General features: G+C 44.0%; 2 protein-coding genes and 1 non-coding gene across 4 annotated transcripts; 1 reads left to right on the plus strand and 2 right to left on the minus strand.

The window, feature by feature from the left end:
- Positions 1-403: 403 nt before the first annotated feature.
- Positions 404-17,435, minus strand: Snx5 (sorting nexin 5). Its single transcript, XM_051144767.1, has 13 exons — positions 17,308-17,435; positions 10,034-10,138; positions 9,292-9,402; positions 8,380-8,501; positions 7,275-7,398; positions 6,549-6,644; positions 5,051-5,156; positions 4,888-4,963; positions 4,425-4,464; positions 4,254-4,340; positions 2,896-3,055; positions 1,865-1,950; positions 404-993 (listed from the first exon to the last, which is right to left on the minus strand). The coding sequence occupies exons 1-13, from the start codon at positions 17,362-17,364 to the stop codon at positions 943-945; spliced, it is 1,221 nt and encodes a 406-aa protein (XP_051000724.1). The 5' UTR covers positions 17,365-17,435; the 3' UTR covers positions 404-942.
- On the minus strand, positions 13,284-13,521 carry LOC127188725 (small nucleolar RNA SNORD17). Its single transcript, XR_007830573.1, has one exon. It is a non-coding gene; the product is annotated as a small nucleolar RNA SNORD17 (small nucleolar RNA).
- A 392-nt stretch (positions 17,436-17,827) lies between the features above and the next one.
- On the plus strand, positions 17,828-23,728 carry Mgme1 (mitochondrial genome maintenance exonuclease 1). 2 transcript variants are annotated; one of them, XM_051144764.1, is made up of 5 exons: positions 17,828-18,000; positions 18,794-19,333; positions 21,215-21,431; positions 22,866-22,998; positions 23,345-23,728. In XM_051144764.1, the coding sequence occupies exons 2-5, from the start codon at positions 18,826-18,828 to the stop codon at positions 23,504-23,506; spliced, it is 1,020 nt and encodes a 339-aa protein (XP_051000721.1). In that variant the 5' UTR covers positions 17,828-18,000; positions 18,794-18,825; the 3' UTR covers positions 23,507-23,728. The 2 variants fall into 2 exon arrangements, with proteins under 2 accessions (XP_051000721.1, XP_051000723.1); XM_051144766.1 differs by lacking the exon at positions 17,828-18,000 and having other exon boundaries at positions 18,773-19,333.
- Positions 23,729-24,425: the final 697 nt, after the last annotated feature.

Raw genomic sequence — 24,425 nt, forward strand, 5'->3', positions numbered from 1 at the left:
ACCTACAAACCAATTTAGGTATGAAAGTACACCCCCACCCAGGCCACAAACAAACATGGCATCTAATATTTAAATACCAGTTTAAATTACTAGAAACTTGGCAAACAGCCAAGCTGAACAGACCTCAAAACTAAGCAGGAATGCTGGTATATCACACCTGCAGAACTCCAGAGGCCAGGAAGCTGAGGCAGTAGAATCCTAAATTCAAGACCAAATGCTGTTTCAAAAAATACTGGGAGCTCAAACAGTGCTCAATGTACAGCTTGCAGAAGTCCTGGGCTCAGTCCCTAGGTTAAGACAGGTAGTAAAGACTGGGCAGACAATAAAACCTTTTCACCTCTGGAATGCCTCAACAGAATTCTTGAGACCAACTCTAGTTTTCTGCAAAAAGCACTCCATAGAGTAGCATGAATTATTTTATTATATACTTTATAAAAACATCCAAAGCGTACACACATGCCCCACCATCAGGCAGTATCAGAACCCTAGAGTCTCTTTTTCCTCAAGTATTTTTATCCCAGATACAAAAATGGAGCTGCAAAGGGTGTCTACCACTTGCCCACAAGCAGTTACCATTTGCTGGAATTGGCACACATCTAAGGGGCACAAGCACAGGAAATGTTGAGACAGATGTAGGCCAGGCTATTTCCAGAAGGCACACATCTCCATACCATTTATTAGTATCCCTGACCATCTATAGGAGAACCCTTTATTTAGTCTACCTACTCTGAGGTATTAAATGCATAAGAAAAGGATTGGTTATGTCCAAGTAACATGCAGTGAAAATATTTTTAAACCAACATGGTTAAGTGTTAAGATTTTTAGAAATCAAAATATTTATTCACATGATTTTAAACTAGTCAAAGCTATGTCATTTGCAGTAATGATTGAAGTGCAAGTGATGCTGGCTTTCACACTGGTGTCCTTCAGAGTAAAGACAGTTTAGTTGTTCTTGAATAAGTCAATGCAGCTCTGCAAGAGGGAGACATTATTCTAGGAAAAAGAAAAGGGGGGGGGGGGGGGAATAAATGAATGAAACAAACCCAGACAGCTTTTCTTACAAACTCTGAACCTGAAGTAACCAAACTAGGCTGATACTTTCCTCCATGAACTCCCACCACCACCCATTGCCTGCACTTCCCAGAGGGTTCCAGGCAAAGAAGCCAGTGGCCACTCCCGCCACGCTCCAATCACAAACTTGCCCGAAAGACTATTCTGTAATGCTGGTGACTGAGAAAGGCTTGCCACAGACTAACTCGACAATATTCTGAGAGCTGCAAGGAGACTCTTCCATGGATTGTTGCTGTTAGAGACCAAACCTATGCCCCGCACTGAGCGCCCCTCCCAAAAACCAGACTGGGACTTAAGTACAGGCATCAAAAGTCTTAACCCTGAGTTCAAGAACTTAGGAGCAAGCACCTGGGTCCTGTTTCTTTGCTGAGTTACTACTAAGCACACACCACAGGACAATGAATTTTTAGTTTTTACTTTTAATCCCAACACTTAAGAGACAGAAGCAAGTGGCTCTCTCTGAGTTCCACAGTAAGTTCCAAGACAGCCAGAGCTATAATTGAGATGTATCAAAAAACAAAAACTAGCTCAAGATACTAAAGTGTGCTGTTTGGGTATGTGACTGCATGGCAGTGTCTCACTATGTAGTTCAAGCTGTCCTCTTGACACTTGTATTCCTCTTCTGTAAGGATTGCAATGCCACACTCCGTTCTGAAGAGCTTACTAGCAAAAGTCAGGTCCACGAGGGAAACCAAAGAATACTCAAAATTTCAAGTCTACCACAATAGTGGGACAATTTTACCTGCTAAATAAGTAAGAGCCTAAAATGCGGTATGGTTAATAAAGAACTCACTCTGGCATGCTTTATTTCCAGTTCAGACATTTCAATTAGGTTCTTTCTAAACGCTGCCACTCTCTTCCGTTTGAAGTTTACCAGTTCTATAGGAATAAAGAAAAGTTCAACTTTCCCACTCATTACAACACCCAGATGCCATATCACAAATGACCCACAGCCCCATCTTACACTGCCAGTCAAGATACATGAAAACACATGGCACATGCATTGCCTGTATGTGTGCCATACTACTGAACCACCAAGTACACCTTGGCTAGAGAACTGGTAGCCCAAGACTGTCCAAAGTTGGGGTGACCCTCCCCTCCCCTTCCTATATGTAGTTGGTGGGACATGGATGACTATACTTAACTTCCTTATGGAACCCTGTGGGATAGGAAACAAATCCGCTGCCCTATTTTAATTATATTTATGTATTTGAGGAGATACACTCTAGTATTTGTGCTGGCTTTGCTTTTAATGCCCACCTGGGCAAGATAAATGAAACCCTCCCAGGAAAAAGCCACACCTTATTTTCCAGCCTTTCTCTGACATTGGGGGTGAGCTCCTAGCTAACACGTACACACTGGGACCAGGATCTCATCTGGGAAACATGTTAACATCAAATTCCTTCAGATAATCCACTACTGTTGTCTCTGGTGCTGAGGCAAACTCTCACCCCACCATGTTACTTTTCATCCGTTCACAAAGATTACTGTAATACACTCCTATAATAACGAACACACTCTGAATTCCCCATAACCTCAGTAACCTGTTGTATATGTGTGTTCACATTTGTGCCTGGTACCAACTGAGATCAAGAGAGGGTTTCTAAAACTCAAATCACAGATGGCTGTGAGCCAACTCTCCAGCCCCTCCCCAGCCTAACAGAAACAGTTCTGTGTTACAATTCACCTTCTTGTGTTGCTGGGTCTAGCCCATAGCCCCAAATACCCTAGGAAGGCTGGACCTCAGCCATATGGGGAGGGATTTACGTCTACATAGTTTCTAGTATTTATTCCCAAATAAAATTTATAGAAGAAATGCTCAACCTTCTTTGGCAGATTCAGAAAGCTGTTCAAACTTCTGGCAGCATTCCTGCTGGTGAGTCTCAGCCAACTTGACATCTTTGCTTTTTAACCGGGCCTTGTCCAAAGCTTTGTTTGAATTTTCATAGTCAATTAGGGCTTTTGTGCGTCTGTATAGGAGATCCTGGGAGAAAGTTAACAATCATGGCATAAAAATTTCCCAAGAGCAAAATAAAGTATCACACACTGAAAATAAATGTCTAGCCCTGCCACCCCACCCAAAGTCTAGAAAGCATCCACAGTATAATACTTTTCTCTATCTAGTATTAATATTTAATTTTGGGCCAGGTGGTAGTAGTGCACGCCTTTAATGCAGGTACACCAGAGGTAGAGGCAGGCAAATCTCTGAGTTACATACAGGCCATCCTAGCCTACAGAGTAAGTTCCAGGCCAGCCAGGAAAAAAACATAGAATGTCTCATTCTAAGCCACATGACAAGGGCGCAGGAAATCAAACTGCTAAGCCACCTCTCTAGCTCTTTTTCCAGCATAAAATTTCTTAAGAGACTGAGGATGATATAGTACTTGCCTCGCACGCTCTATGATTTCTTTTCTCTTTGGTTTTTTGAAGCAGGGTTTCTGTGTAATAGCCCTGGCTGTCCTAGACTCACTTTATAAACTAGACTGACCTCGAACTCACAGCAACCGCCTGCCAAGTGCTGGGATTAAAGGTGTGTGCCGCCACTGCCCAAAGACTTCTGAAGAGCATTTTAATAATCCTTATATAGAAGACCCAGAAAAGGCTTCCATCTAGAACTTCTGGAAATCAGCAGCAAGGACTATCTGACTTGAAAATTTTGCATCTAAAATACATAAACCCTATGATTTCTGAGTTTCAGGCCAGTGTGAGAGGGCGTGCTTTACTAGGGGTTAAAATGTATGGCTCAGGGCTGGAGAGATGGCTCAGTGGTAAAGAGTACCACCTGATCTTCCAAAGGTCCTGAGTTCAGTTCCCAGCAACCACATGGTGGCTCACAACCACCTGTAATGTGATATGGCGCCCTCTTCTGGCTTGCAGGAGCACATGCAAGCAGAGCACTGGGTACATAGTATGGCTCTGAAAGAAAAACAAATGTCTAGCCCTTCTCCCCCATCTAGAAAGCACCCACAGAGTAAAGACTTTTTTCTATCTAGTATTAAGATTTAATTTTTTGGGCCTGGACTTCACATGCATGTGCATGCACAGACAAACATTCCAAACAAGTCTACCCCAATATAAAGCAACATTCTTGTGCAGTCCAAAGAGACTATCTTAAGCATTAAATGTCTGGTTATGGCAAAATAAACTAGTATTGTTAAAGCGCTAAAGAATTTCCACCTTACCTTTGCAGCCTCTATGTTGAGCATGTAGTACCGAAGGAGCTCTGTCAGTTTTAAGTCTTCATCAGATGAGACTCGACCTTCCACTTTCTATTTTAAATAAGTAAAGGTCACAGTCACCATCCAGGCAGAATGTTAACTAAATATTACCAATATCAACACAAAACTTCTTACCCTAAGTTTTTCAAATAGCTCTGCAACCTTCAACAGGTACCTGAAAGTATATAGTTCAAGATCTTAGTTCTCTATGATATATAAACGTATCAGTGCTCTTAAGACCGCCATAGCCAAGAATTAAGGTTTGTGATGGTGACACACACCTTTAACCCCCAGCACTCAGATCAAAGTTTGAAGCCAGCCTGGGATACAGAGAAACCAAACCAAACCAAACAAAAAAAAAAAAAAGAGAGAGAGAGAGAGAGAGAGATATGAGGACTTGTATCAATCTCACTGTAACCAAGGATCGCCAACTTGAATGTCTGATGCAATGTAACTGTATCAGCATACTCCACCAGGCCTCTCACTATAGTATTCAGTGAGAAGATCAGGGAAGGGGAGAGATCTACAAGTTGAGCTAAGGGCCTTGCCTAAGTGAGGAAAACACTCGGCTTGAACACCCCAGCCACCCAAAACTTACTTTTTGATGACTGCGGGTTCTTCTAAGGCCAGGCTGTGCAAGCAGGCTGCAGTGTGGATATAGTCATCAGCAACACCTGGAGAAAACAGGCACAGACCTTGTTATCTGAGCAGAACAAGCACACAGCACAGCTGTAGGTAGCCAAGTAGGTAAAGGTATTTACTTTTGTGAGATCTGGTCATTTTGTCAGCTTTAGCACAGGAATCCTTGATCCTATTGTAATAGTTAATAAGGAAGTTCTTTTCTTGCTCAAAGAAGTCATCCACCTCCTAAAAAGGAGGAAAAGGAAACTTAAGCAAAAATGTCACATTCATTTATGAGACTATGACCAGACTGAGTCTAGCATGCATGGGCTGCACAATAAAGAGCCTGAGTCCACACCAAGCAAAGTGGTTATTAATATCCCAAACTTAACCTGGACATACTAGGTTATCATGATACTTACATATTTGTAATTCCCAAGGCTGGCAAAACCAACCGGGTACAACAAGCTACAGCTCCATTTGCACAGAATCATTTTGAAGAGCACTCTGTGACTAGCCAGTAACTACTGATTGACAGCCTCCATAGGCCTGTAATTCTAGCACAGCAGCTGTCAGGTGGAGACTGCCCCCTGGCCGCGATACCACTCGTATTGGTTTTGGTTTTCTTTTTACAATTTGGCTATTCCAGCAATGGCAACAGACCCACAGTGAATATACATAAAGCCTATACAGTACTTCCTAAGGAACACCATTTCTAGCCTTATCTTTTCATTTACTACCTGTGCTCTGGGTTCCCCCATCAAGCCCAAGAGGCAAAGCTAGTATCAGATAACAACTGCCCAAATAATTATTTACAAAAAATATAAAGACACTGTGTGAAGAATGTCATTATCTCTGGCCATTCCTCATCAAAAAGCCAAACACATCTTAAGGTAGGTGTATCCAAGCCAGCCAAGGCTGCACAGTGAGTCCTCAAAAAAGAATAGTTCTTATGTGTGTCGGCTAAGCTTCGTGTTTTTCACCACGACTTATAGTGGGCAATGCGCACTTCCTGTGGTCCTGATAACTGAGCCCTGGCTTCCATACACACCAGAGCTACATGCCCATCCTTGTCTGCAGTCACAGGCCAGCCTTCACCCCAGTGCTAGGCTCACAGCCCCGTGACACCACGGTTATTTTCTTTTTACAATTGAGTAACCTACTCAATTGTTAAGGACAAAAAAGTTAAGAGAAGGAATATTCTGAGGAAGTAAATTAAAGTTAAATTGCTGGGCATGGCAGCGCATACCTTTGAGCCCAGGAGGCAGGTAGATCTGAGTTCAGGGAAACTCTGGTCTCCAAAATGAGTTCAAGCACAGCCAAAGCTACACAGAGAAGCCCTGTTTTTTTGTTGTTGTTGTTCCTTTTTGGGGGGAAAGCAGGGAGCCAACGATTTCCTAAAAGTTGTATCAACTGTTTTAGAAACATTCCCACCCATTCCTATGAAACCACTGAGCAGTGGTGGTGCACGCCTTTAAGCCCAGCACTTAGGAGGCAGAAGCAGGCCTATCTCTGTGAGTTTGAGGCCATCCTGGTCTACAGAGGGAATTCCAGGACAGCTAGAGCTGCTAGAGAAACCCTGTCTCAAAAAACTAAGAAAAGAAAATTTCTAACAGGCCAAGCATCTTTGCCTCTTACCTTAACTCCAGAAAATAGGACTTCATCAGCACTCTTCACCACACTTTTGAAAAAGCCACCAAACATCTCTTTGGTATTTTTCCGCCTAACGCTTAGCTGAAGGAAGGAAATTCCAAAAGAACCGTTTATGATATGGCATCTGTTAGCAATCACACTTACTATCATAACACACGCAGAGCACTGTAAGCCTGCCTTAAACCACTAAGTCTCAAACGTAAGTAGCACCGTAGTCCAAAAGGCTGACCTAACATTCTGAACCACGGAGGCACCAAGTCTCAGAGCTTGTTCAGCTCTTGGCAGAACCACTGCTCGGTTCTACTCATTTCAGGCTTCAAGAATTTAAAGACATTCCGAGACAGTGTCTCACCATGCAGCACTCCCTGTCCCTGACTGGCCTCCAACTCACAGGAATCTGCCTGACTAAAGGTGTGTGAAGTCAGGGCTCACTTTACGTATGAAGAAGCATGATTTTTTTAAAAAGGTAACTGAAATAAAGGCACATATATTTCAATTCCTTCTGACAATACTAAACAGAAGAAAATTAGTTTAAGGGGGGAGGAGGCCATTTTTCTCTTTCAGTGGTTTTTAAAAGTGAGCTCTGTAATGGATCTAAAGAGGAAGAGAAAGTATTGTTTCTCCACTTGTTTTCTGTGATGATAAATTCAAACTCAATAAGCTCATATTTTAGAAAGTATTTCAATTATGGAAATGTAAAAATTGCCTTACATCCTGATCATACTCCAGGAAAACATGGAAGTTGCGGTCTTTACTGAGAACAGGGTGAGAAGAAAGCCGCTGAAGAAAGACTTCATGTGAGGACACTGTCTTCTTAAATACAGCGAGATACTCACTGAAAAGACACACAGAGAGACTTCAGGTGGCATTGCTCAAGTCCTGCCCAACATAGCGCACTCCTTAGTTAACTCTACTCTTTTGCGCATGGTCACTGATACAACACAATTAGACGAGACCTAAACACTCTAATTCCACTCAGTGTCTAGTTAAGTAAGGCAGCTTACATTTTGGAATTTGTAGAATGAATGAACCAATAATGAAAAAAGTACAACTATAACTGAATTTGCTGCATCAAGGGAGAGACCCCAAGCCTACATATAATTACTGCTGTGATCTGTAAAGGCAAAATACTCCTTTCTTTAAATGTGATAAATCACAAGGGACTGATGGAAGGGAAGAGTATTTCTGAGCCAAGATAAAGAAATCCAAAGGGCACTCACTCTTGCTCTGACACCCACATCTATAAACAAAAGGTGTACACTACGGAAATACGTACAGTGTTCTCACATTTAAATGGCATTATATTATGTGGTCTTTAAATTATACGTATGCCTTGTCTCAGAATGTTTTTAATGATGTGTCATAAGGAAGAATTTGTGGGGAAAAAGATGCTGTCACCTGTGGACCTAGCCTCCTCCTTAAAGCCATCTACGTGGTCATTCACAACACTTTTACCAAACAGCATTTGCTATAATCCAACAACAAAGTTCCAGAAACACATTACATTGTGGCATGGTGTGGTACTTTGTATTTAATTGTTTGACCCTCGAGATTCTTACTATTCTGAGCAAACCCTCACATATACCAAAGTGATGCTGTCTCCGAAATTATCCTCAATAATGCAAGTTAAATATAACTGCAGTAATCACTACATGAATAACTGTAAATATTAACAATCTTCTACAAGATCAAACTCTACAAAATGCAGTTTTAGAAACCGGCACTAGACAACAAATAGTTATATTTTTAATATCAGGTCTTTCCATTCAGTCCCTATATACATCTCACAAGACAGAGCTCAAGAAAATTTACTTACGCTTCCAGTTCTTGCTTCATCTTGGCAAATTCTTCTTTTGTCATAGATCCTTCCCCTTCTCCCAGTTTCTGCATCTTCTCTCGGGGGCCATCAAAGTCTGGCTTTGTAGGGGCAGGAGGGATCTGAAGCAGAAGCACAGCACCTGTGAGGACCTTATGCTGGTGGCCATGTGGTAGCTGCAATCACATCACTTCTGCCAATACAGATGACCACCACAAACAGAGCTAAATGTCAGCTCCCCTCTCACCCACACCTCACTCTTTCTGAACTTTTAAAAAGGAATTATCCCAGGTCAGGTGTGGTGGCCATGCTTTCATCGCAGCACTTGGGAGGCAGAGGCAGGCAGATCTGAGTTCAAAGCTGATGTGATCTACAGAGGCTAACTACTATGGCTTGAGGCTCTGAGTTTGACCCCGCCCCATACCATAAATAATTCTTTTTAAATTAACAACATCCCTGAGCAAACTTCAGGCATCCATCTAATTCAATGTAAGAAACTACAGACAAGTAGCTGGGCAGTGGTGGCAAACGTCTTTAATCTCAACATTTGGGAGGCAGAGGCAGGTGGATCTCTCTGAGTTTGAGGCCAGCCTGGTCTACAAAGAGAGTCCAGAACAGTCAAAGACACACAGAGAAACACTGTCTCGAAAAACCAAAACCACCAAACCACCAAAACCAGAAAGAAACTATAGACAGCTGTGGTATACAGCACCCAGGAGCAGACAGGATCGAGAGCTCTGCCAACTGTTTCCTTCACTGTGTACCACTGAGGAACTCTAGTCTATCAGTGCTACTTGTGCCCAGGGTGGGTGTGGAGAGATGGCTCTGTGATAAAGTCCAGTTCACAGCACCCATGTGAACTCCAGCTCCAGGAATTTGACTCTGACTTTTTTTTTCCTGAGATAAACTTACAATAAGCCCAGCATAGTCTGTTGTTTCAGTAAGAGTGTCATGTAGCCACACAAAGTCTTCATGTTGCCTTGTAACAGAAAACTCTGGACTCTGAAACGAGGGCAGTGTGGTCTGTAAAGAGATAAAAAAAAAAAAAAATGGATTTAGATTTCCTAGGCCCCATTAATGAGAGCCTCACACTATCAACAACACAGTAAGACCTAATAAAGAGCCCAGCAGGATGATCCACAGCCACTCACCTACACAGCTTAGACATTCTCTTTTCTAGTGGACATTTTACAAGACCTTTTTTGTTTTGTTTTGTTTTTTGAGACAGATCACAAGACCTTTTGAAGCTTGCTTCTTATTAAACAGCAAATACAATACTAGTAAAAGACTCCTTTCAGACTGAACCTTCCCCAAGTCATAAAAACAGACAACAGCAAGTGCAATGTTTCCTGAGGTCTTCACTATGTAATTCTGGAAACTGTCCTTGGCTTCCTTTCACACCAGTGATTTACCTCATGTGCAGATGAAACCAAGAGGCTCAAGCTGTGGAAGTGGCTGTGGCTGCACATTTGACTATTAAGGGCTCCACTCCAGCCGAAGGGAATTAACCCCTTGACAGGCAAGACAGAAGCTCAAGCTCCCAGCAGTTTGTCACACTGGCCCTAACAGCAGTAACCATTTCAGCCCAAGTAATCAATTGCTCCAGACCCCTCTGAAATGCAAACTAGCACTTGTAGTTCTTACTGTCACTTACCTTGGTGTGCACTGTAAACTTGACCTTATCTCTCTCACTAAGTGCATCAGGTATGTCAATCTGAAGTGACGGGTCAACATTCAGGTCCACAGACACAGATCGCAACTGAAAGACATTTTAGTATTAGTGACATGTTCACTTTAGAAAGCATTTCCCACTGGGAGAGCCAGCAAGCATTCTTCAGTAAGGTGACCCATGGCCACAGGCCAGATCATCCAAATATCTAAAAGAGCTATACTAGTGGGACATGGTAGTGCACACTTTAATCCCAGCCTCGAAGATTTCTGTGAGTTTGAGACCAGCCTGGTCTATGGACAGCTAAAATTATAGTGAAAACCTGTTTTCAAAAACCAAATCCTCCTTCCCCCAGAAAACCTTATATTAATAAATGCTACGATACATACCCAGTCAAGAGGTCCTGACGTCTTAGCATAAGCACCTTTGTTTCCCCAGATGCATTTTAGTATTTGTTCAGTTTCTCACATGCCCATGTGAGATTCCTGCAGACCCAGCCTGTGGCTAAGCAGCATGTACACCAGCACAGCCGTGCATACAATCCAGTACAGAACCAAAAACTGACTTAGAAAACATTTGTTTTCTTCTATAACCAGAGTAGATGTCAAGAGGCGGGCTACATTTGGAAACCTAAGGCCAAGTGGTTTCTTTTTCTTGGTGTTTTCGACAGGGTTTCTCTGTGTAGCCCTGACTATCCTGGACTCGCTTTGTAAACAAACTGGTCTCGAACTCACATAAAACTGCCTCCTGTGTGCTGGGATTAAAGGAGAGTGGCACCACACCTGGCTTGGCCAGGGGATCCCTGCTGCCGCCCCCGCGGAGATTGGGTTTCTCTGTGTAGCCTCGGCTGTCCTGGACTCTCTTTGTAGACCAGGCTTGCCTCAAACTCACAGCTATCAGTCTGTCTCTGTCTTGCTGGGATTAAAGGAGTGCGCCATCACGCCCAGCAGCCAAGGGATTCTTTATTCACAATTTTGCTTAGTTCTGACATTTCTGGTAAGCAGCCTTGCTTCTATAAGTTACTCTTAAATAGACAGCCAAGAACTATCAATACGAACTGCAAAGGTAAACTGGCCACACTCCATCTTTCATGTCTGTTATGGTCAGATAAGTTCTTAGGATAGTTCTTCATATTGTCGTGGTGCCAACCATAAAACCACTTCATTGCTACTTAATAACTAACTGCTACCATTATGAATTATAAGTATCTTATGTGACCCCACAGGTTAAGAACCGCTGTGTAATTACTTTTGGAATTATGGTAAGAGGACCTAAGTGAGCAAGTGATGAAATAAACAGAGTTTATCTTAAGTACTGCAGGCAAAGTGACAACAGGAGTCCACCGGTTTCTAACTATCATCTGGCTTTATCTTCTCTCACTGACAACCACAAAGGGTATGCAGCTCCCACCACCTCTCTCCCACCCAGTGGTAAAAGGCTGTGCAGTGCTTAGAGCTTCTACACCAGCATTTGCATCCTTATTATTCTGGAGCCACGGAACGGGATTAAAGGCTCAGCATTCCCGCTTATACTTAGCAAAACCAATACCCAGTAGTCCAAAGGCATAGCAATTGCTAAATAAACCAGGCCTAAGGATAAAAGGGGCGGCAGCCTTACTGTCACTTAGTTTGTCCCAAGAATCTTAAAGTTCTAACCCAAGTGTGTCGCTGTCCCTTTCCTCCCTCCAAGCACTGTTCCCCCCCTCCTCCTTCCTCACTGTTGTTACACACACATCCCTAAACACGAAGCACGGCCTGCTCAGTCAGGGCTGACCAATGTGGCTCAGAGTTAAGAGCACTGACTCTTCTTCCAGAGGTCTTAGGCTCAGTGTCAAGCACCCACATGGCAGCTCACAATGGTTGTTAACGCCAAGATCTGACACCCACACATTACTTGCAGGTAAAACACCAACGCACGTAAAATAATGCTAGTAGTGTGCCGCCACGCCCAGCCCTCTGCAGGTCTTTTGTGCGTGGCTGGGACCTCCTGGATTTACCTTGTTCTGTTAGCATGTCCATCCACTGTTGTCCAATCATGTTTAGACAGACACGTTCGTGAGGCTTCATAGATGTAGCTTTTCACACTCCCAGCGCATACTCAGATACATCCCACTTAGATACTCCCTGTTCTCCTACAATCTTGCTGTCCCTTTTTGCAATGATCCCTGAGCCTCAATTAAGTGCATGAGCTGTACTGTAGATGCAGCAGTTGGGACTGGCCTCTGTAACTGCATTTTGATTGGTTATAATTTTTCTAGAAAGTGGCCTATTGCAAGAAGTTTCTTCAATGAGGGGTGAGGGCTATACATTCCTGTGGTTACAAGGACAAATATTTAGAACGTAGTTAGGGAAAGTATCGGTCCTAAGTCTCCCTCTAAGATTCATGACTTCAATGGCCCTGGGTAGGTTGCTAGGTTTCCAATAACAGCCACTGTTCTTCTCTGAGGGAACCTCAATTTAAACTAAGAAGCTGTTAGTGAGATGATATGCAAGCCAATACGCTGCACTCCTAGGGCTTTAGAGGCGTGCGGGCCACAGCTGCCGTTCATAGGCATCATGGCTAGGTGGGAATGCTCACTGCCTCCCTCCTTTGGAAACTTGCATGGCACGCCGTGCGTGCACACCCTGCATAATCTCAGCACTTGGAAGGCTATGGCAGAAAACCAGAGATGAGGCCAGCCAGCACCAAGGCATGATTTCAATACCTTGAACACAGGAGAAACAAAATTGAGATACGGTAACTGGTTTGGTTGTCACAGCAATTCCAAGTTCTGCTTCAGACAAGTGCCATGTAAACATTTACAGAGCTGGGCAGTGATGGCGCATTCCTTTAATCTCAGCAAACAGCAGTGGATCTCTGCGAGTTTGAAGCCAGCCTAGTCTACAAAGCAAGCTCCAGGACAGCCAGAGCTGTTACACAGAGAAATTGTCTCAGAACACAAAAACAAACACACAAAGATAAGTTCTAGAACACCAAGGGCCACACGAAGAAACTGGGGTAGGGGTGTGTATATGCATATACAAATATCAGGTCCCTGTTTTTTCTATTTTTATTTGATCACTACAAAGAAAAAACAGCCGTTTCTATTTAAAGTCTTAATGTAGAAATCTATGCTAACCCAGACATGCTAATGAGAGCCCTTCCTTCAGTTATTATGTTCATTCTAAGGATTTTATCTTTTACTTGTCCAAGGAACCAGTAACTTATGAACAAGGAACTGGAAGGGCTGCAGGAAGTGATCAGATTTGCACCACTCATCTCAGTGAGATGGAACCCAGAAGGCCCCATCCCTGCTGACACTGGCCATTCTTACCAGTAGTAGTCTACCAACACACATACAATCTGCAATAGAACACTGCAGACAGCAGCATATTGAGGCTACTCAGCCCCAAGTTCCCAGAACAGGAACTGAGGCCGGGAAGAAGGTCAGTGCAGCGTACTCAGCGAATGGATAAACAGAATCATCATTTCACAAGGCGGCAAGCCCAGATACTAGTCAGAATATGCTGAATTGCTGCCTTAAGTAATTCATGTCAAGAAGCCTTAGCTATCTGGACTACTTTCAAATAACTGCAAAAGATTAGGGATCCTCAATGGCTTAAGAGAAAACAGCTGCTGGTGACACCAAGAAGGTATTTGTCACCAAGCCTGATCACCTGAGATAGACTCCCCAGGACACACATGGGAAAGAACAAACTCCCTCAAGTGTCCTCCAACTTCTACATGTGTCCATACAAACCTAAAAAAATTTTTTTTCGAGACAGGGTCTCTCTGTGTTAGCTTCGGCTGTCCTGAACTCGCTTTGTCACTGGCCTCAAACCCACAGAGATCTGCCTGCCTCTGCCTCCCAAGTGCTGGGATTAAAGGCGCGCGCACGCTACCATGCCCAGCCCCAAACTTAAATTTTTAAAAGAGGGCAATGTGCTGGCAGTGAAGTCACCTTTGGAAAGTCAAATATACACAAAAATTTCAACTTGGATATTAGTTAAGTTTACCACAAAATGCCCTGTAGTTCCCTCCTGATTCCAAAGAATGAAACAGTCTTCTCAAAAAAAAAACAAAAAAAAACAAAAAAAAAACTGAGACAATCATAAAATTGTAACACTAAATCTTTGAATTGATACTTGGAGACATTCCAGTTTCTACCCACAAAATTGTTCTTGCTCAACTGCTCAAGCAATGGGCTAGTATCATAACATAATGTTGAAACAGCATTAATTTTTTAAAAAAGTGTTTATGTGCATGTTACTATTCTGCTGGGCAGCCCGCCCATGCTGACCCTTCAGTTTCAGCTTCCTGAGGAGGCAGCGGCAGCTAGGGTCGCCGGGCAGCCACACTAAGCAACTTGGCGACTTTAAACCCGTCACCAGTTCATTTCCAGGTGGGTTCCAATACTGGCCCACAATGCTTTGTGAGCACTATCGCAAAAGTACTCGAGGCTCCTGAAGTCCATGCCTACCTAGTACATCACTTCCAATCGCTAAATTAAATGCACAGAACTTGAAAATCACCCTTTAGTACCTTTGATAAAGTTCCTCATAATATCTGGATAAGGGCAAAGAGACTCAACAATCCAGTGCTCAACAACGTCATGTTGTTTCCTTTCACAACTTATTAATCATAAACCTTACAACAAATTGGCAAACTTCACCCCACCCATCACACCGTTTTAGAAAGCTGGTTTAACCTTATGATTCTCAACTACCAGTCAACATGTTCAGTGCCAAAGGACATCTGACAATGTTTACAGAGAGGGGGTGCCTGTCATCTCAAGTGGAACTGTTAATGTCTACTATGGGAAGGACAGGTTCCCAAAACACAATTTCACCAGTGCCCAAGTTGGACTAAAAGCCTGACTTTGTCAGGCACTTAGGAAGTCTCATCAACAAGAACAGAAAAACCTCTAAAAATCTAAAAACGGGCAAGCTACTTTCCACAGCAAAAAAAAAAAACCACATCATAACCTGCTAAAGTATTCACAAAGGGGACACTAAGACATCATGTGCAAGTCGCTGATCCAGAACTAAGGCGTGGGCAGCTTTGAGAAGCCACTTCCGCAGTTATATGACTACCGCGCAAAACTTCACTCTACATAAAAAACAAAATTGATAGAATTAAGACTTGCTAACAGTACTGATCAAAGAGTTCAAGGCTGTACTAACAATCAGTTCATGCAAGTATCTATAGGGAACAACAGTTAAATTATAAATGTTTTTTCCTGGGTCTGAACAGATACCCCTCATTAAGCCCATGGGACCCTCTAATCACAGAGTTCAAGTCAAACAGAGGACTAGATTCAGGGCCTCGCTCATGGTAGACAAACATGCTACCTCGGCTACATTCCCAACCCTCTTAACAAGGAGAATCCTTAGTTAAAAATGACTATAGAAGAGAAAGGGTCTTCATTTAGCCCTTGCAAGTGCAAAGATAGGCTTGTCTTTCAGGAAAACCCCATTTCAGAGTTTTTTTGGTTTTTTTTTTTCCCCTTTTTTGAGACAGGGTCTCATCGACTGTCCTGGGAACACACTACCAAGCTTGTCTCCCGAGATCCACCTGCCTCTGCCTTCCAAATGCTCAGATTTTTAAAAAAAATCAAGCTTTTCAAAAATAAGACATATCCAGGAACAATCAGAACACCCCAACACATAACAATACTGTTGTGCATTTAATGTACCCTAAATTAGACTAATCAGACTAATCTCAAAAGACCCCACAAAGACACAATAAATTTGATATACACCTCAATCTAGTCTATTCAGGGAGATCCTACCTTCCACACACACAGACACCTTACCCCACCAGACTTAAGGGCTGAAAGAGCATGGGCTTTCTATGTAAAAGAAAAATATGTGCCATGCAATTCTACCTCTAAATTCACTGTAAGGAGAAGACACCTTAGGGTAAAAGGTTTTTACATTAATTCAAACGTCCAGACTCTACCCTCTGCTCTACTCCTAGAGTTTCACTCCCACCAACACCCCAAATCTGAAAAATTAATTCTATTTGTCACTTGAACAACTTAAGAATTCCATCTTTATGGAAACTCAAAGCTAAATAAACAAGAGCATTTAATTACAACTGCAAAATACGTTAGTTGACAAATTTGCCCAACTTGGACTCCAATTCCCTTTGACAGTTGCCAAGCTTCCTTCACATCACTTCTGCCATCTTGACCTCATCTGCCACAGCCTAGTACAAATCAGGAAACAAAAATGAAACCACGTGCTAAAACCAGTAATTATCTCAATATTTAACTTTAATTAGAAGAAAGCAAAAGCTATGTAATTTTCTCCAGCTTGCACTCACTAAACCTTTAATCTCCAGTTTTGCTGGATAATGGCAAACTCCTTTTTAAAAATCTATTAGTTAATAAAGAGACAAAGTCCCATCCAGTACCTATTATACATGCTAGGGGAGAGAAAAGTAATTCTCGTGTAACAGAAATAAAACACCAAGCACAGAAGCTCTATTTCAATCCAGCACCTTTGTTGGAACAATCCAACTGGTGATTCAGAGCTGTATTTTCTTACTAGATGAAATTTTGTCTATTCAGAGACAAAAACAGAAAAAAAAAAACCCACTAATACAGCTATTATTAACAAAATAGCTAATTTTCTTTTTAGATTTTTAAAAACTCATTTCGTCAAAGAACTATACTAAGATTCTGAAAACAAATTTGTGGCCGACAACCTACTTGTGCGATGGAAAATTGTAATTTAAAGGGCCAATAAAAGTGATATCTTTAATTGTCTACATAGCAATCTCCGTTTACTGTATTAGACCTCAAGATATTTGCAGCCCGGGGCGTACATCAACACACAGGGTTTACAGCTCCCACAGGGACACATTTAGCTCTTCTAAGTTGCAAGAAACATGCTACAAATTCTCCGTGGCATTTCCCCACTATTCTAAACAGAAAGGCAATTTTCTTAAAAGGGGCTAAGAACTGCAAACAAACCTCCGATTCACTTTCCAACTACCACGGAGGCGAGTTAAATTTTAGGAGGCTTTAATAAACACGCTCCTGAGGGTCTCCCGACATCAGCCTCATGGACTGGCAGAGCGTCTGTCGGCTTCGCACCACAAAGCTAAAGAACTTGGGTCCCGCCTGTCTGGCTCTGCTGGGTCAGAGGACTTAAGAGCACGGAGCTGGAAAGCATCTACAGAGGGGGCGGCGGGAGCCGGGGCGGCACGGGGCGAGGAGAGCTCCGGGTGTTGCCAATGCTTCCCCTGCCCAGGACCAGCCGACAGCACCTCACCTTGCTGCGGTCCTCCTCCTCCTCCTGCTGCTCCAGCAACTCGGGAACCGCGGCCATGGCGACGCGCAGGGGCCTCGAGCAGGGGCCGCCCGGCTGTGCGAGGAAAGAAGAGGCTGGGCCGCCGCCGGGGCGCCTTTCAGGGGCGGCCGCGGCCCCGCCTCCGCCGGCCTCCCTGCCGGACGGCGGCTGGAGGCCGCTGGACTCCGCCACCATCCCAGCAGCCCCGGGCGCAGGCCAGAGGCACGCCACGTGCTCCCCCAAGTACGGCCTCCCCCGTACCCGCAGCCGTCCATCTTGGAGCCGGGCAAAGAAGAAACGCGGGGCCTACCCTCGCTCCGCGCCACGCGGACAGCCAGCACCGTAGGGCCGGGACAGGGACGCGGGGTCCGAACCCTCGACCGGCGAGGCACGCCTCGAGAAAGAGCGCGCGCGGCGGCACGGGGAATTTATTGCTCAGCCAGAGTCCAAGATGGCGACCCTCGGTGACGTAAGCCAGATCTCGCGAGAGCGGAAACGCGAGACTTGACGGTGCCCACGCTTCTGCTTCGGAAGAGGGCTCTCTCTCCGGGTAGTGCGTGAGCGCCGCAGTGCATGCTGGGGCCGCCTCTCTTTGGGGAAAGCGCGGGACCGATTAAAATACGGATCCCGAGAGGTTGTTCGCACCCTGGATGTAAAAGCGTGGTGGCATCTCAGGTACAGAGAGAACCCTGCAGTAGGCTGAGCGGCTGTTTAAATAGTCTCTTTCCTGTTCAAACTCGCGCGTGAGGGGCCACAGTTGTCCTGTCGTGTCGTCCCCCCATGGGAGACTCCTGCGGAGGTCACTTTCTGGAATTCCATTGATGGGCCCTGCAGACCTACCTGCGACAAGTGGCCTACCGGCAGAAGTACCTGTCCCAAGTCTGTACCACGGGGGACCCACTTTTTAAAGGGTGTGAGGAATAAATGAGTAATGTCCATACAAAATATTTTGTAAAGATTTTGCTATATAGGCGTAGGGTGTTGAGCGGTTAAGCCTGGTCTGCAGAGTGCGTCCAGGGCAGCCAAGGCTACACACAGAAACCCTGTCTCGAAAAAACAAAACAAAAAAAGACTTGAGTTTGGGTTTGGTTACTTTGGGGCGGGAGGGTAGTTGTTTTTATTTTTAGAGATAGGCAAGCTGACCTCAGACTCCCAAGTCCTAAGTTTCCTGACCTATTCCACAAGGACTTGTCTCGAATCTTCAAATTCAAGATTTAGGGTGTCTTGCCCCCAAATTGCCAATACATTGACATTTAACGAATGTTAATTGATTTTGATTAGTCGTTTTTGGGAATTTTTCTCAATACACCAAAAGTTTAGAGTATGCACTTTTGATGTTTATTCTTGTGTGTGTGTGTGTGTGTGTGTGTTTACTTTCATGGTTTTAATATATAAAATGTACTAAACCTAATCTCACCTTTTTTTTTTTTTTAAAGATAAGAACACAGTGTGCTTTTAAACATTGCAGACTAGAGAAGAGTAAGAGGGTGACGTCTAAACATGAAGCCACTTCTGACCATCTGCAGGCTGTTTAAAAGTTTAAACAGGTTTCCTGTAAATCCAAACCCACTTGAGAGTTTCTCTACTTCCTCTTATTCGTGTGGCCAGAAGAAAAAAAACCCTTACGAAACAGTAGACCAAGCGAAGTACTCTCGTCTGGTACAGTCTGTCTTGTCCAGAGGCCCCACCCAGACCCCAGAGTCACTGTTCAAAGAAGATGCTATCCTCTATGGTCCTGTGAGTAAGCAGAAGGCTCCAGAGCAAGGGCAGCGGCAGGCAAGAGCTCCACAGAACTGGTGTCCTCTCTTCAATGAAGAGAGAAGTGTAAAACCACACACAAGTGTTTTTTCCAGTCCTTTGAAGATCCCTTTGAAGAGGAATGTGACACCCAGCGTGACTCGAATCCTTCAGCAGACCATGACGTCAGAGCAGGCTTTTTTTTTGGAGAGGTGGAGACAACGGATGGCTCTGGAGCTGGGAGAAGAAGGGTTTGCAGAATATACTTCAAGTAATTCTCTCACTTCTAGTATGTGCTCACCAGATCCTAGGAGATAGAGCATTCCTGGCAGAGGAATGAGGCTTAAAAAGATCGTACTTCAGGAGGCAGAGGCAGGTGGATCGCTGTGAGTTCAAGGCCAACCAGGTCTACAAAGTGAGGCCGGGACAGCCAAGGCTACACAGAGAAACCCTGTCTTGAAAAAAAAAAAGCCGCCGGGCAGTGGTGGCGCACACCTTTAATCCCAGCACTCTGGAGGCAGAGGCAGGCGAATCATTGTGAGTTCGAGGCCAGCCTGATCTATAAAGTTAGTGTAGGACAGCCAGGGCTATACAAAGAAACCCTGTTTCAAAAAAGCAAACAAAAAAAGACAGATTCTTTTAAAATAATAGACTTTTGAGTCTGACATGACAGTGCATGTCTATAGTCCCAGCACTCAGGAAGCCAAGGTAAAAGTGACATGTTCACGCCAGTCTGGAATACCTAAGGGGCCCCTGGTGGTGGGGATAGGGGCGAGGAAACCATTGCCATGAAGAGAAGAAGCTGCTCTCGCGGGTTACATAGGTGTCCTTGGTAAAACAGGGCGCACATCGACATTCTCTATCCTTTGTTTCCCCACGAATATTATATGTGCCCCTAACGATGCATGAGCACTCTTCTTTTAAGATTATTGTCCTTATTCCCAGGTAACTTAGGGGGAAAAATACCAAAATAGTATAAGCAAATAATTATGTGGGTAGTACTTGGATATAGCAGGAATGACTCAGGCTTTCCTTTATAACGTTGCTTCTCAACATGTGGGTCAGGGCCTTAATCCGGGCTCCAGTGAGGCCTACTAAGTGAAAGCTATTTCCTTCTGTTCAAGAGAATGACAGTCTCCCTCCAGTTTGAGTGGCACGCCTTTAATCCCAGCACTCAGGAGGCAGAGGCATGCAGGTTGCTGTGAGTCTGCCCCTCTTCCTCTTCTCCATCCTCTAGGCAGCTGCCAAGATTTACAACTTGGGTACTGAAGAGATGCTCAGTGTTTTAGAGCACTTGCTGCTCTTTTAGAAGACCCAGGTTGCATTCCCAGCACCCACGAGGTAGCTCACAACCACCTGTAACAGGAGTCTGATATCCTGATCTGCATGGGCAACAGGCACACACATGTGGTACACAGATACACATTTAGACAAGATACTCTTACACATTTAAAAAAAAAAAAAAAAAAAGATTTACCACTTGGCTGCCCTATGGTTTTCTTTTAAACTCTTTTAGAAAAATTTTTAAAGAACCAAGCATGGTGCCAGGCGTAGCAGCACACACCTTTAGTCCCAGCACTCAGGAGGCAGAGGCAGGCAGATTAATGTGAGTTCCAGGCTAGCCTGGTCTACAAAGTGAGTCCAGGACAGCCAAGGCTATACAGATAAACCCTGTCTTGAAAAAACCAAAACCAAAAAAAAAAAAAAAAAGAAGAAGAACCAGCTGTGGTGTTGCACACCTTTAATCCTAGAACTCAATAGCCAGAGGCAGGCAGAGCTCTGTGAGTTCAAAACCAGCCTAGCCTATATAGTGAGAGCCAGGACAGCCAGAGCTATATAGTGAGACCCTGTCTCAAAAAAAAAAAAAAAAATCTTGGGTTTCACAGGACAGTACATTTTGCTGAGCATAGTTGTTTGTACCAGCGCGTGAGAGTTAGGTAAGAGGATCTGACGTTCAAGGCCAGTCTAGTACAAACAAGACCCTGCCTACAACAGCAAAAAAGGGTGAGATTTCGTGACTAAAGGGTTTCCAGCTGAAGATAACTTTTGTGTAATTTAAACTATATATTATTATATATAAATATATATATTACTCGGTTTTTAAATCCTGTTTTGGTTTTGTTTTATTTTTCCTTGATTTTTTTTTTTTTAGATATGTTTTTACAAGGCAAACAGTTCCATGAGGCTTTGGAAAGCATACTTGCATCCCAGGAGAACTTAAAAGAGAGAGAAGAATACTCCCAGTCTGGCTACATCAAAAGTGTCCAGCATATTTTGAAAGAGATCAGTGGTGTGCAAGCTCTGGAGAGCGCTGTCCAGCATGAAGCCTTGCAGTATGTCGGGCTGCTGGACTGTGTGGCTGAGTACCAGTAAGTACAGGAGTTTCCATCCCAGTGCAATAGTGCAGTAATGTCTGTGGGGCAGGTGGCCCTTAACTTCCCTTGTAGATGTGCCTGAGGAATTGTGGCCTCCACCTTTTTAAAGTAAAAGAGAAGTGAGAATTAGGCAGGAGGTAGGAGAGACATAGTGGGGTAAGCCACATACTCTGTGACAATATGAAAATCAAAGTGACAGCTGGGCGTGGTGACACACGCCTTTAATCCTGTCACTCTGGGAGGTAGAGGAAGGTGGATCGTTGTAAGTTCCAGCCAGCCTGGTCTACAAAGTGAGTCCAGGACAGCCAAGGCTACACAGAGAAACCCTGTCTCAAAAAAGCAAACAAAACAAAACAAAACAAACAAACAAATGAAAGTGACAGGGAAAGGTGTGTCTTTCACTATCCCTAGCATGGTTTATCTTCCAGGCTGTTTCTTTTCCCTTCTCTCTAAGAAAGTTGCCAGCTGGAAGACCCAATTTGATTCCTACATTCTCTTTTCTGGTTTACTTTTAATCAGTGCTGTTTTTTTTTTTTTTGTTTTCTCCCCCCCCCCCCCCCTTTTTTTTTTTTTCCTGTTTTCCCAAAGACTGTACAGTGGTCTCTTGGCCCTGAGTATCAACTCTCTTCCTGGCTTCCAGGCAGTGGCTGATGTGATAAGGACTCTGAAGCAGCTGAAACGGCCTCTGGTTCCTAAGTTGCTGCTCTTACTGTTTTTCCCAGTCATTGCAGAGTCCAAGGGCTGCTGTCATCTGCAGATGCCCCGTTCCAAACAAAGCATGTGAGCAGTAACAGGATGTGAGGGGGAGCTGTGATCTGCTGACATCCGAACCTCTGGTTACACAGTAAGGGGTTTTTTTTTTTTTTTTTTTGCTGGGTTTTTCTTTTTGTTTGTTTTTTGAGACAGGGTTTCTTTATGTAACCTTGGCTCTCCTGGACTTGTTTTGTAGACCAGACTGGCCTTGAACTCACAAAGATGTGCCTGCCTTTGGCTATTGAGTTCTAGGATTAAAGGCGTGCACCACCACAGCTGGGATTACAGCCATGCCCCACCGCACCCGGCTGCCAAGCTTTCTAATCCTAAGAAGTGAAGGAGAAAAGCAACAGTCAGTGAGGGACCAGAATTAAAGTACACAAGAGAAGACTTAACTTGGTAGTTTTTCTGTTCCAGAGGAGTTTCAAATTACCTTCTTATTTGTTTGTTTGTTTGTTTATTGTGTGCCTGTGTAAATATGTGGGCTCCCACACCATGGTGTGTGTGTGAAGATCCAGGAACATCCTGGGGAGTTTGCTCTCCTGCCACGTGAGTCCCAGGCACTGTGCTTGGGTTGTCAGCTTGGCAGCAGGTGCCTTTACCCACTGAGCCATCTTGCTGGCCTAAGATTTTCTATTTGAACTGTTACAGAGATTTCCTCTGGGTTCTTTTTAGGGGCAAGCTGTGTGTGATTGACTGGAAGACATCAGAAAAACCAAAGCCTTTTATTCGAAATACATACGACAACCCACTGCAGGTTGTGGCGTACATGGGTGCCGTAAACCATGATGCCCACTACAGTTTTCAGGTCAGAACACTGAGCTTGACAAGCCTTGGGGGGGGGGGGGGGTTAGGGTTTTAACTCTTATTTACAACACTGCTGGTTGTTCCTTAGGGTTCTCTCATCTACAGAGCCCGCCCTCCCTTTCTGGGCTGTTTTGTTTGCTGTTTGTTGTGTCTTCTCCATAGTTGTTTAATGAGCACAGTCCATTCTTCAGTGTTTCCCTGCCATCTTTGTGTCCTGTGTCCTGGTGCAGTCTTTAACCAGCCTGCCTTAAAGACTGATTTAGAGATCCTACTGTAGCTTGCTTAGCACTGGCTAGTTTGCCCTTGATCGAGAGAAACTGCTGGGACTGTGCTGTGTTTCTTTCTAGGTTCAGTGTGGCTTAATTGTGGTGGCCTATGAAGATGGGTCCCCTGCCCACCCTCACTTCATGGGTGAAGAGCTCTGCTCTGAGTACTGGGCCAAGTGGCTTCTTCGACTAGAAGAATATACAGAAAAGCAAAAGAACCAGAGTATCCCGAAGCCAGACTAGAGGCCAGGACATCGCTTGGGAACCGTCACACATCTGCACCGTTTGGGGAGAGCGCTCCATTAGCACAAGCTGAAGATGGAAGGGGTTGGGATGTACTGCTGCTTAAAAGTCAGAAAGTCCAAAAATCAGCACTTGAAACACCAGCTAATCTACCTCAGGCTGTCACCTACCTGAGAAGAGGACACACAGGATTGGCAGGGACCTTGGTGACTTCTAGACTCCTTTGCAAAATATTGCCAGGATGCCCAATATTAGAATTGAAATCAGAAGGCCATGAACTATCAAACACCCAGCATGTCCCTAAGTTTCTCAGGAAGGGGAGGGGCCTCGCACCCCGAGAGTGCAGAGAGAGCACGTCGGTATCACCACTGTAACAGTTTGCTAAAATGTGTTTTATACATTAGGACTTTTACCATTAGGGGAGAACGTCGTCTTCACATTAAATTCATTCACATTGGTTATTGGGCTCAGAGTAAACCTGGCTGCCTAGGATGCTGGAACACTCACACATCATTGGCTGGATTCTTTTTGTGTACCCGATAAGCCCCAGCAGTCGTCAAGCCTGAGTCTGAAAGTCACCATTGTTAGGGTTTTAGTATCTCTTTTTTGTGTCAATCAGCAGGCCATGTACTAGAGAAAAAAAATACTGTTGTAGAATTTTTCAGCTAAAAGGAACACTTATAATCTTTTTTTTTTTTTTCCTGTGTTAGATTGGTAACAAAAATCATTGGCTGTCCTTGAATTTGGGAAAGTTAAATAAATGCCTTTTATTTACCTGGAAGAGGCTTTTCTATTTTATAAAGTAAGTCTAATAGCATTGAAGTTACAGCTACTGACTTAAAATTATAGGTTCTGCGGTCACATGTAGTTTTCATTAGTCATAAAAAAATAAAAAGACATGTAACTGACTCAGCAGTTA

This window comes from Acomys russatus, chromosome 4 (genome assembly GCF_903995435.1).
Source record: "Acomys russatus chromosome 4, mAcoRus1.1, whole genome shotgun sequence".
Classification (NCBI taxonomy): domain Eukaryota; kingdom Metazoa; phylum Chordata; class Mammalia; order Rodentia; family Muridae; genus Acomys; species Acomys russatus.

What these genes read in the sequence shown, in the direction of transcription:
- Snx5 (XM_051144767.1), bottom strand. Translation starts at nt 17,364, where the DNA reads ATGGCCGCGGTTCCCGAGTTGCTGGAGCAGCAGGAGGAGGAGGAGGAC. An exon ending in ATGAAGCAAGAACTGGAAGC is followed by an intron (nt 7,399 to 8,379) that starts GTAAGTAAATTT and finishes GTGTCTTTTCAG; the next exon opens with TGAGTATCTCGCTGTATTTA. An exon ending in TCCTATTTTCTGGAGTTAAG is followed by an intron (nt 5,157 to 6,548) that starts GTAAGAGGCAAA and finishes CCTCCTTTTTAG; the next exon opens with GAGGTGGATGACTTCTTTGA.
- Mgme1 (XM_051144764.1), top strand. Translation starts at nt 18,826, where the DNA reads ATGAAGCCACTTCTGACCATCTGCAGGCTGTTTAAAAGTTTAAACAGG. An exon ending in GTTTGCAGAATATACTTCAA is followed by an intron (nt 19,334 to 21,214) that starts GTAATTCTCTCA and finishes TTTTTTTTTTAG; the next exon opens with ATATGTTTTTACAAGGCAAA. An exon ending in GACTGTGTGGCTGAGTACCA is followed by an intron (nt 21,432 to 22,865) that starts GTAAGTACAGGA and finishes GGTTCTTTTTAG; the next exon opens with GGGCAAGCTGTGTGTGATTG.